General features: G+C 40.3%; 1 protein-coding gene across 1 annotated transcript; it reads right to left on the minus strand.

The window, feature by feature from the left end:
• Positions 1 to 4399: 4399 nt before the first annotated feature.
• Positions 4400 to 12003, minus strand: MFSD4B (major facilitator superfamily domain containing 4B). Its single transcript, XM_027551201.1, is given in 5 exon segments — positions 4400 to 5488; positions 5490 to 6700; positions 8283 to 8399; positions 9745 to 9913; positions 11604 to 12003. Coding segments are annotated over 5 exon segments (1737 nt in total). The 5' UTR covers positions 11787 to 12003; the 3' UTR covers positions 4400 to 5431.

Below are 12003 nucleotides of genomic sequence, written 5' to 3' on the forward strand. Positions count from 1 at the left end.
AATACTGTTTGTATCCACTTATATGAGGTACTTAAGAGCAGTCAAACACTCAGAGACAGAAAGTAGAACGATGGTTGTCAGGGGCTGGAAGGAGGGTGGAATTGGCGAGTTACTGTTCAATGGCTTGAGAGTTTCAGTTTTGCAAGATAAAAAATGTTCTGCAGATGATGGCAATGACTATAGCACAATAATGATAATGCCCTTAATGCCACTGAACTGTACACTTAAAAATGGTTAAAACGATAAATTTTGTTATGCGTATTTTATCACAACTAAAAAGGATTAAAAAAAAAAAAAAGAAAGCACCTTATTAATCACAATAAATTGTTCAGAAGCTAGAAAGCCCAACCCCTTAAGCTACTCATGTCATCTTACAACTTCAGAACATTTCTCCAGGCCATCCATTTACTAACATTACCAAATGCATCAAAGGCAAGCTGCAATAATTTAGAGATCAGAAACTGAGGCATTCTGCAATTAAAAATATAAGTCAAAAGGAAGACAGGAGACAATAATAAGAATCAATAGTCACAGTGCAAGAACCTAAGGGATCCTCCTTGTTGTTGTTGAAGAATTAAAAGAAATAAAAAGGGCAGAAATACAGGACAAGAGAAGACATAATTACAATTACCACAGGAAAATGTTGGAAAATAAAGAACAATTCTCTTTGATTGTAAAAATTCAGTGCTGTACAGTTTTAAATCATTAAATATGAGACTATTTAAACCTAAATAAAAATCCAACTCAGGCTCAACCTAGCTCAAGTGCCAACTGGCCAAAGTGCATTAAAGGAGAGAGCTTTAATATTCCTTCTGACAACCAAATCACCAGCTTTGGATTGCTTCTTTTATACCCAAGAAAACCAACACCTTCTCTTTTAGATCACCAGGTCTTTCTTAAATGCCATAATTTATATTACGCCATTTAACAAGGTATCTATCACAACCTTCTGACCCCAGATAGTAGTTAATCAATCTCTAGAACAACAGGAAATAAAGCCTTCCTGGAAATATCTTGTGTGATGACTTGTTTGACGCTTTGTTTCTCCCACTGGACCTGTGTTATCTACATATGGCAGCCACCGGCCAATGCAGATACTGGACAGTACTGCATTAGAGGTAAGTTCCATGAAGGCAGGAAATTTCTGATTTTTCACCAGTGTACATCTCCCACAGAAACTACCAAACAAGAGGCATTCGATAACATGTGAAATAAATATTCAACAGCTAATGCAGCAAATGGAGAGGACTGAAGAGAACTCAGTCTTAGAATAGTGTATACAAATGGAGGGGGTTCATGGGGACTATAGACTCCCAGAGATTTAGATTTATTTAGAAAACCTAAAAGAAAACAAATGAAATTCCCAACAGTAGCAGCAAAGAATTTAACATTCCCAAAAAGTGGACCTTGCTACCCAAAGTGTGGTCGACCCGTGGGCCAACAGCACCTAGGAGCTTGTTAGAAATGAAGAATCTCAGTCCCTAACCCAGTCCAACTAAATCAGAATCTGCATTTTAAGACGCAATTCTAATGCACATTAAAGTATGAGAAGCACCCATCTATTTCTCTATTTTTCCAGACTGAGCAAGTATTCTTCACTCAGCAAGTTTGAAAAACACACTGCACACAACTACATGTAAATCGACAATAACCTTCATAAAAATTTCAACTTAAAAGAACAATTGTAACAAACTTTGAAATCACACAGTAAGCTTTTCTGTATCCCTTCCCTATCACCTCTACCCCTGCGCTACATCCCCACACTATAAGAAAATATCAGACACACACAGCATCTGTGGGCTCCACATACAGACATATACACACGCACACATTCACAACAAAACATTACGAATACATATTATGAACCAGGGCACCCAAGAAACACAAGGGACCCCAGAAGACTGTATCTACTTTCACTAAGAATTTTAAGCTCTATTTTAGTAATAATTTTTAAGTGGCAGGATTGAATGCTACATTGCTATAATAATACAAAAGTTCTGGTTATGAGAAAACTATCCTGATTATTCAATAAATCTACTTGAAACAAAATCATTTTACATGGAATCTGGGTCTCACATTTTTCAGGGGTGTGTTGATACTCTCTTTTTGTTCTTAATAAATTACAACTATTCAAACTAAAAACCAGTCCACCAAATGTAGTATCAATACATTCTAGACATAAAATTCAAGTTGTTTCTGATACTTTATCTGGAAGAAGGAAATTTTTTTTACCCCTTTACCCTTGTCTTGGGAAACTAAGCTGACTAGAAATGTAAGAACTTTCTAGGTATTTAGGATTATGATTACATTTGCCCCTTAAAAATTTTAGGTACTTCCCTAATCTTCTACCATGACCTTTTTTATACCTTCATATATAATAAAAAATTATTTTTTTTAAAGATTTTTCTTTAAAAAATAACAGGGATTGAAAAATGCTCTCAAAGTCTTCTTGGACTTTACTATGAAAATACCATTAGACCGAAACTTACGAATTTCCCTCATATTAAGCTGCATTTGAACTGGTTAAAAGTACAGTGGAAAAGAGCACAACCTAAAATCTCAAGGGAAAAAGCCTAATTCTGAGTCAGGTTTATTGGCCTGGTCTATAGGGAGTTTTCCATTCCTGCACTAGAACATTCAGTAGGTTGTATCTATTATCACTTTTGGTGACTACTGAAGGATTTTTCCCCAGCTAAAGTTTTCTGGCTCCCTTGAGTGTTGCAGACATTTGAGTATAGCAGACACACCCTAAGGTGACCCCCAGTAATCAGATACATCCATATACTATCCTCTTCCCTAGAGTTTGGACAGACTCTGAGACTTCCTTCTAGTCTACAAAATCTGGCAAAAGGGACAGGATGTCACTCCCATGATTACACGGTATCATTTAAAACCCCAGCTCAGTTGGCTCCAGTGAGATTCTCCTGCTGGCTTTGAAGAAACAAGCTGCCATGCTTCGAAAGGATCTATGAGAGGGCCTAGCAATCGAGACAGGTGCCTGCTGACAGCCAGGAAAAAAAAAAAAAAATGGAGATCTCCGTCTACTACCTCAAGGAACTGAATTACTGTCAAAAACCACACAGCGTAGAAGGGAAGTCCAAGCTTTACAAAGCACAGCTCTTTCAACAGCCTGACTGCAGCCCATGAGATCCTGAGCAGAGAACCAACCCAGTGAAGTCATGCCCAAATTCTTGACTCAAGAAAACTGTGAGGTTAAAGAAATAAAAGGTCTGTTATTCTAAGCTGTTAAATTTGTGATACAATAATTTGTTACTCAGAAATAGAAAACTTCGGTATTGGTTACTTGAGTATCGGCAGACACTTATTTAACTAAGAACTGATTATCAGGATGAAGGCTAATTCCTGGAATTGTACTGTCTTATCTTTCCAATATGGAAATACATTATCAAACTTTAACAATCCCTATAATCTCATATGGCCATTCACATTTTGGTTTGTGGAATTCTAATGCATTTTTCATGGATTTCCAAGTTTTCTATCATGTTCTTATTCCCTTATTTCTCTGAGTTGCACTTTTATCCTTTAAATGTCGATGCCACAGGTTGAATCCCTATTCTGGCAAGCCGCCCGGATGCCAAATAGTTGCTACTGCCTACATTCCAACAACCTGAGAAAGGGCAGTAAGTGGAGTGGACCTAATCTCCAAGTTCCAGCTAAGAGAAAAGGATAGAATAAAGAAAGCAAGAAGAATAGGCTTTTCACTGTTAATTTCTCCACCAGCTCTCTCCAAAACTGTCAGATTGTTAAAATGACCAATAACGGACAGTAGTCAAGAAAGGTACTATTTTCCACTTATGAAAAAACAAAGGCAAATTTACAGAAATTAGTTAAAAAGTAGACATACCGCAACCAAGTAGAAATTAGGTATTATTCAGCACAAAATGTGCTAAGAAGAAGAGAACAAAATCTGTCATCAATGCCAGTCATTTATCAAAGGATACCCCACACCAGATTTGCCATGCTCACGATCCCTCTTAAGCCCCCAAGCCACTTTCAAATCATTACTTGGATTTCCGAGATATTTCAAACTCAGGGAGAAGGAGGTCCAGAGGCCTAACACAGGTATTCCAATCGCTGGAAAAGACTGTGTCTCACGGTTAATTAAAAGAGCAGTCTAATTTACAGTGCTTACAACGTGACTACCAACTAGACTCAATAAGGAGCAACTCCTGGAACAGCAGACTCATTCCCAGATTGTCACTGAGGTAACCAAAGGACCACAAGAGACCCCGTTCACAGCCCTACTACTAACATAGTAACTCTGAAACAGCTTTAAAAACTGCAACAAGGCATCTCCAAATCCTGTGTGAACACAGAGAAAATGAGCATATAAAAATAACTTCTTCTTAAAATGTCTGTAAAAATAGTACAATCTCCATCATTGAACGAACCACTGTATTCACTGAAACTAAGACACTGATTGTAAAATGCAACATTACTTTATAGAAGTATATGGGAAAAAACTCAATTTTGTCACATTAAATGATCACTGATTTTAACACATACTTTGATTTCAGAGATGTTAAAAATGTGAAAAAAAAAGGTGCATCTCAGCATCAATGACATACAGTGCTAAAAATGTATTCCTCATAATTATTCAAATAAAGTATTAAATACTGAGTCTCTTACATTGACGTTATTCATAATCAGTAGCACATTCTTAAAGCTATTCATTTTTTTTCCACTTCTCATTTGAAATGACGAATGGAGTGGCACTTATGTTCATTTCTGACAGACACCTTGCACAAAATGTAAAAATGAGGGATTCCCATTTGAAAGTCATCTCACTTTCATTAGAGACCCAGACCAGGAGATGAGATAAACAAGGCCTACGTAAGTCAGATGACTGAGTACAGGGCCAGACTAGGAAGCAGCAGTGGAGGTTGAAGCCAGGTCTCCAGCACCTGTTCTCTGCTCTCTTCATAAAAATCTGAAAACATCAGTAATTACCATGTTTTGATCCAACACTACAGAGTAAAACAATTAACAGAAATCTCTGTCCATTTTCAAAGATGTCTCTTTATGAAACGATTCTCAACTTCCCTGGCAGAATACTGATGACAGAGAATTTGTTTGGCTAACCGATTCAACTACTAAACAGTTTTGCTTTATCTGAATGGCACACCCAACTTCTCAAAAACAAATGCCTTCTCTGCATGCTCTGAGGAGGGGTGAAGGCCATAAAATATCACCTACTCAGCCACATGCCACCAAACACTAGCCTCACAACAGGATCCTGCTGTATGAGATCACTGGTTCTTTATGAAAGGCTCTGGGGATTACAGAACATTTCAAAACTTTTTAGCATTTGCTATACTCGGACCTAGAAATTGTGATCCTCAAAGCTTGTTACAAATATATTATGCTTTGCTCTGACTGGCCTCCTTAGAACTGGTGATTATTTGAACAGTCAGTAAATAATCCATCCTCTCAAAGCATCAGTCCCTTTTGTCCTGGTTTCTTGCAAGGTAATTCACAGAGGAGTTGCCAGTATTAACTGGAGAGGATTCAAACATTAACACATTTGAGTAGGAATGGTTGGGGACTTCAGCCGTAGGCTCCATCAAAATATTTCTAGATGTCTCTATTACAGAATTCCTCATCGTATCATTCATTTCAATCACTTCAAAGTCCATTTCATTCCATTTTTCTGCATCATCTTCTTCATTCTCTTCCTCATAGTCATTGAGCCCAGAGCTAGAAAGCAGAGCTTTCTGGTCCTCACTTTTCCTGTGTTCTTTTCGCTGACGATCAAGCGGCAAGGTGGCTAATTTGTACAGCACAGGAAATAAAATAGCAGTGGCTATTGATGACCCCAAAGAGGTGTACAAAACTACAGGCAAATCAGGGTATTTGCCTTGAAGAATTCCAATTACTGCAGGAATAGCCATTTCTCCCAGGGCGGCACCGACTACAAAAAATGCTGCAGCTTTCCCATGGATGGTCGTGTACTGCTCAATCCAAGACACTCCACTGGGGAACGTGGTTGCCATTGAGGCCCCATACACTGAAGTCGCTATCCAAAGACAAACTGGGCTCTTGTTGAAAAGCACCAGAAATAAAGATGAAGTCAGGCTGCCAATGTTGCTCAGCACAATCATGGTTCCAGGTTGTAAACATGTAGCAAAAAAGATTGCCATGCCCCTGCAGGCTGCAAAGGTCCCCCAGAAGATGGAGTTCAACCCGGCCGCTTCCCTTTCTTTCATGCCAGCATGGGTGGTTGCAAATGAGAAAACGTAAGAGCCATATGTCACCTCAGCTCCAACATAAAAAAAGAAGAACAGGAAAAGGAGACAGAGAAGGGCATTGTGGTATTTGGCTCTTCGAAACCTTTGAGCAGATACTCTTGCTTTTTCTTGCTTTGAGCTTTTCTTTAAAAACAGAGCGAAAAAAAAGAGAGCAACTACAAAAATATAAGTACCGATAACAGCGTAAGCCCACAGCAAATTCATATCATCAGGTATTCCAAATAGAGATTCTGAGTCAGCTTCAGATGACTGGTTGAAGGCAGACTGGTTAAAGTCAGCCTCTGTGCGGTTTTCAGCAGACACCGTCGTGCCCAATGCCAATTTAGCCAGCAGTGGAGCCAAAAAGGCACCTAGGGCAAAGCTGAAGTGTAAGGCCTGCATGTGCGGGGCTCCTTTGTCCCCCCAAATAGCCAAGATTAGGACGTTACCACCTATCAATGAAAGATGGAGAATGGTTTAATTATAGTAACTTGGCAAAATAGAAAAAAGTTCATTACTATCAGAAAGAAATATTTCACGTGGCACAAGAATTATAATATTCTAAGTTATCAACTGTGGCAACTAAGTCAATTCTACGATTAGTCCTTATGACTAAGTCAATTCTAACTCACCAACACTACCAAGAAACTTTCAGCACTAGAACCTCCCACACTCACAAATGGAGTTCTATAATCTAGTAAAGCACTATCTCCGAGAGCTAAGTACATTAGCCCAAGGCTTTTCACAATACAGTTCCAATAGCAGCTCTGAATACTTTGGCCACCTGATGTGAACAGCCAACTCATCAGAAAAGACTGTGATGCTGGGAAAGACTGAAGGCAAAAGGAGAAAAGTGTGGCAGAGGATGAGATGGTTAGATAGCATCACCAACTCAACGGACATGAATTTGAGCAAACTCCAGGAGATAGTGGAGGTCAGAGGAGCCTGGTGTACTGCAGTCCACGGGGTCACAAAGAGGTGGACACAACTCAGAAACTGAACAACAATAATACCAGGCACAGGAGGGGTGGGGGTAGGGAAGGATATTTATAGTTACTTACTTCTAAATGTTTTAAATATATAAATATATAATATATATAAATATATATTTCTATATAAATATATAATAAATATATATTATCACATAGTAGCCAAATGACCAAATTTTTCTATACTGGAAATCAATAGCCACTTGAGGAAAATTACTTATGTATACAGCAGGTGCAAAACACATATTCAGAACCCTGACCATGACAGGATTCTGCCCGTTACAAGAACAAGTAACAAGGATGCCTTCTAACATCTGCGGTCATACTGTAGGTATCTACAGGGTGAAAACGAGAAGCATCAAATATTTTTTTCTTTCTTTTTAATAGATTTGCACACATACAATTCTATCCTGTAATTTCACAACCAAATTAAACCCAAAGTAAAAAATATTTCCCCAACCTATCAAATACCAAGGAAGAGGTGGAGAAAGTTGGCTCTGGGGGGAACGAATGTCACATACATTATTTAGTACATTTTAAAAAATAAAGATACATGAGGGCAGCAACTTTTGAGAGAAAAGGAAAAGGGAAATAATACACAACACAGGTTTCTTAGTTTGAAAGGCAGAGTGCATTTTAAATTGGAGAGCTGCTTCTATGTTTCCTCAGCCATATAATGGTTCCAAACTTGGTTTCATCTGTTAATTCATCAATTCTTCCCACATTACAATGATAAAGACCTAGCCCAACTGAAAGCCTGCTCATCTGCATTGTAATCACCCACACCGGGGCCCCTCTCCTCTTTGGATATTGTAAATCAACAAACTCTCAAAGAACAAAACCCCCTGAATTCACTCTGTGGTTGGCTGCTCAAAAACAGGCACTCTACCTGGCAAGAAGGGTGGTACTGACTGGGAGACCCCATGGAAAACACAGCAGGTCAGAGTCATTTTAGGGGACAGTGCAAGTGACAATTTAATATCAGCTGCTCTTTTTCTAGTAGAAAGACGCTAGTCCCAGAGACGATAATGAAGGGCTCACTAACCTGTATCCAGAATGCCAATTGAAACACCGAAGGTGGACATCATGACGATCAGTAACACTGCAGTCTTACAAAATGGAACGAGATAAAGACCAACTGTGGTAGCGAACATTGACACCCCTGAGAAAAAAGGTCAAAGTCAGCTATGAAAAATACTATTTATGGCAAAGGGTCATGGATGAAGTCAACATCATAAAAACTCTCAAAAATGCAGAACAGGTCAAATTAAAATTGAGTAACGAGCAGAGGAAAGGTTCTGCTTCTATGAAGTTATTTCATTTAAAAGCTTCTATCATCCTTATGAACTATAAAGTTTAAGCTATTCTAATATTAGTGTAACTAGAAATGTAATGTATGTTTTGATTATTAGCAGTACTAGAAGTGTACTAGTTACACTTCTAGTACTGCTAATAATCAAAACATACATTATACCACACGGCAAAATTTTATAGCCAGACAGCTCAAAAATTATTGATTTTTAACAACCTAAACAGATTTTTAGATAAAGGTAAAAAATTAAGTGCAATTACCATAGTAGTCTGTAGTAGAAATGTATTAAACGGTGGCACTAGTGGTAAAGAATCTGCCTGCCAATGCAGGAGACACAAGAGACATGGGTTCAATCCATGGATCAGGAAGATCCCCTGGAGTAGGAAATGGCACCCCACTCCAGTATTCTTGCCAAGAAAATTCTAAGGAGAGAGGAGCCTGGCAGGCTACAATCCATGGTAAGCACATAGAGTCAGACACAATTGATCAACTGAGCACGCAGCACAAACAGATCTGTTTGAAGACTAGGGAGGGAAATGTAAGAAATACATTCTTTCAACCCACTATGGAAATCAGAGGGATTATTGACTCATTCATCAACAAGAGTAATTATCTCCTTCCAAAGCAGTTTTGTCACATTAATCCAGATTTTCTCTAAACATGTCAATTTATCCAAAAAAGAGTAAGTTAAAAGCTTTGCTATCTATTTTGAGAGTGAGGTGGAGAGGCCTGGGTTGATCACTCACAAGGAGCAGCTGGGACAAAAATTTAGCATTCATCATTTCACCCACCATCCCTTCCGACCTTTGTTCTCAGCCCAGTGTCTAGTCTGGGCAGGTCTGAGGAGTTTATTCTCATCTATGGCCCCAGAAAATCTGCCCTAAACACTGACAAACAGAGCTCTTTAAACAACTGGCATGTGATGCAGCAGTGGTATCTAGACCACAGTGAAGGTCAGGAGGGCTAAGGATTGCTAACACACTGGGACTCATCTAAGTTTCCAGAGGCATCCAGCCCAGATTCCAAGCAACTGCCAAGAAGAGAGCAAGCAGCAGAGGAGCCTGGCTTCCAGTGAGGATGCCTAAACACTACTTTTAAGCTGTCAACCATTCTGCAAGCCAGTATGTTTCATATTTAAAAGCAAGCTGTAAATTCCTTGCAAGTCTCAAAGAAGCTGAAACTGTCGTTTACTCACCCAAAAGGAGGAAATGATTCATACTGTCGAAAAGAACTCCACCAATCACAGAGCCACCCAGGTATCCAAAGGCACGGCCCACAAAAATCAGAGAAAGACGGCTGATGTTGCGGTTCACATTCGTTGCCAAGTCTTGAAACGTGGGTCCCAGTATAGCAACACTCATCCCCTAAAATTCAAAAAGACAGAAGTTTTTATTTACAATCATTAAAATAATGTCTATGTATGTGGTAGCTTTTTTCACTATAAAAAGGGAAGAGGGAACTTCAACGGACAGTAGGAGATTAAGTCCCAAAGTTAAATTCATAATGAACCGACTAATAGTACTACTAGAGCTACAGACTATTTCTGGTGTGTCAAATCCTATGGTTTTTCTCATCCTGACAACTCTCAAATTGAACTTTAAAAAAATTAATTCTTTTAGCTTTTTGGTGCAATTATGTTTCCGTTTTGAACAATACCAGAAAAGACTACAGTATTTCTATTAACAGTAAAATGTAACATTAAAAAACGTTTTTGAAAGTTTTAAGTAGTCTGAAACACACTGCATGCACAAATAACACAAGAATTGTGATGCTAAAAATTTATGTTTTCAAGCCATCAAAATAGTATCGCATTTTTGATGCTGTTAAAACAGCAGAACTTCTGGATGTACATAGGGTCCTTCTTTAAAATTATACGTATAAAACATGCAAGAGAGAAACAATTTGAACGTTTCCCAATCTACATTTTTCTTCAAGAAAACCAAAGCCTCAGGGGTACAGTCTGTAAGGCTTTCTTAGACAATATTACATACACCTGCATGCAACAGATTTAAAAATAAAATTTTATTCAAAGACATGTAACTTTAGCAAAAACTAGGGGCTGCATTTGGCTTTCACAGGAAATTCGTTGGACACTCAAAAAAATGTTTCCAATCGGTCTACATTTCAAGAATAAGTGATTCTAATTGCATGACTCTGCCCTAAACGCTTGGATGTAGCCCCTCCCCAGACGCGGGCACAGGCACAGAGCTAGCGACTAATACATGAAGGGAAGGCAGTGCCCCAGCTGTAACCAAATTAGTCCCACCTGCAACGCATTTAACAGGACGAGGAACGGCGTTTGCATTGACTTTTCTTCAAATACAAATACTCTAAGAATCACCTGTGCCTCAGGGAAAGATATTAAGTGGCCAGAAGTGACAGCTCAGAGAACTCACCCTCCCAACTCCCCAAGACCCCAATATTTAAGACAAGCTACTAAGGGAAGTTTTCTGGAATAAAGTAACCGCCTTATTCCAGAAAACGACGGCCAAGAAGTTTGGCAAAAGGCTAAACTAGCCTTACACTTTGTTCTAGGAAAAACATTCAAGAATCAGAAAATTTGTTTTACATACGATTGTAGGCAGACTAGGAAACAGTATTCCTGGCTCAACCACTTAACCGGCTGTGTGGTCCGAAAAAGTCACTCTTCCTGCGTGGGTCTATTTTCCCATTTGCAAGAATAAGGGGTCAATTCAGTCAAACGAAGACGAGAACCCAATAAAGCAGCTTTGTGCAATAATTTGGGGGTTGGGTGAGAGGCTGTAGACCTGGCGATCCCTCTTGCATTCCCCTGACCCCACAGAGGAGAGGCAGAAAGGTTTGCTGGAACTGGATAACATTATATATTACGAAAATCTATTTTACACTTGACAATATTTCTCGAAAATCGTAATTGTGCCCATTTTACAGACTGCAAAACTGAGGCTCGGGCAGATGGATGAGCCCAAGGTCACAGAGTCTGCAAGCGGCGGAGACAAGAGCTCAGAAGGCCGCGTTCTCTGCAGAACGTCTGCCCTCGTCTCGGTTTGGGAGGGTTCCAGCCCCGGCTCTCACCAGCCCCAAGAAGGCGGCACACAGGAGGACGGTGATGAACCAGCGCAGCATGCTGTCTGCCCGGCCGCTCCTCCGGGAGCCCACCACTGCCTCCGGCTCATTCTCCGCCGGGGCCTCGGCCTGGAGAAGCCGCTGCCCGGCAGCCGGGGCCCCGGCCCCACAGGGTTCCAGTTCCAGCTCCATCGTGGCGGCTCCCGAGCAGCGGTATCGCTACCCCTCGGCTTCTCAGCGGAGCCTCGGGAACTCGGCACCCTGCCCGGGCCTCGTGCCTCCAGAGCCTGCGGTCCCGGCTGGCGCCACCTCCCCGGGGTGGCCCTAGTCCGGGCGGAGGAGTCGAACTTTGGGACGCGCCGGCCGTCCCAGGCTGCGGCCGCACGCCCTCCCTCACGCAGGCGCCTGC

The sequence above is a fragment of the Bos indicus x Bos taurus genome, chromosome 9 (assembly GCF_003369695.1).
Source record: "Bos indicus x Bos taurus breed Angus x Brahman F1 hybrid chromosome 9, Bos_hybrid_MaternalHap_v2.0, whole genome shotgun sequence".
Taxonomy (NCBI): Eukaryota; Metazoa; Chordata; class Mammalia; order Artiodactyla; family Bovidae; genus Bos; species Bos indicus x Bos taurus.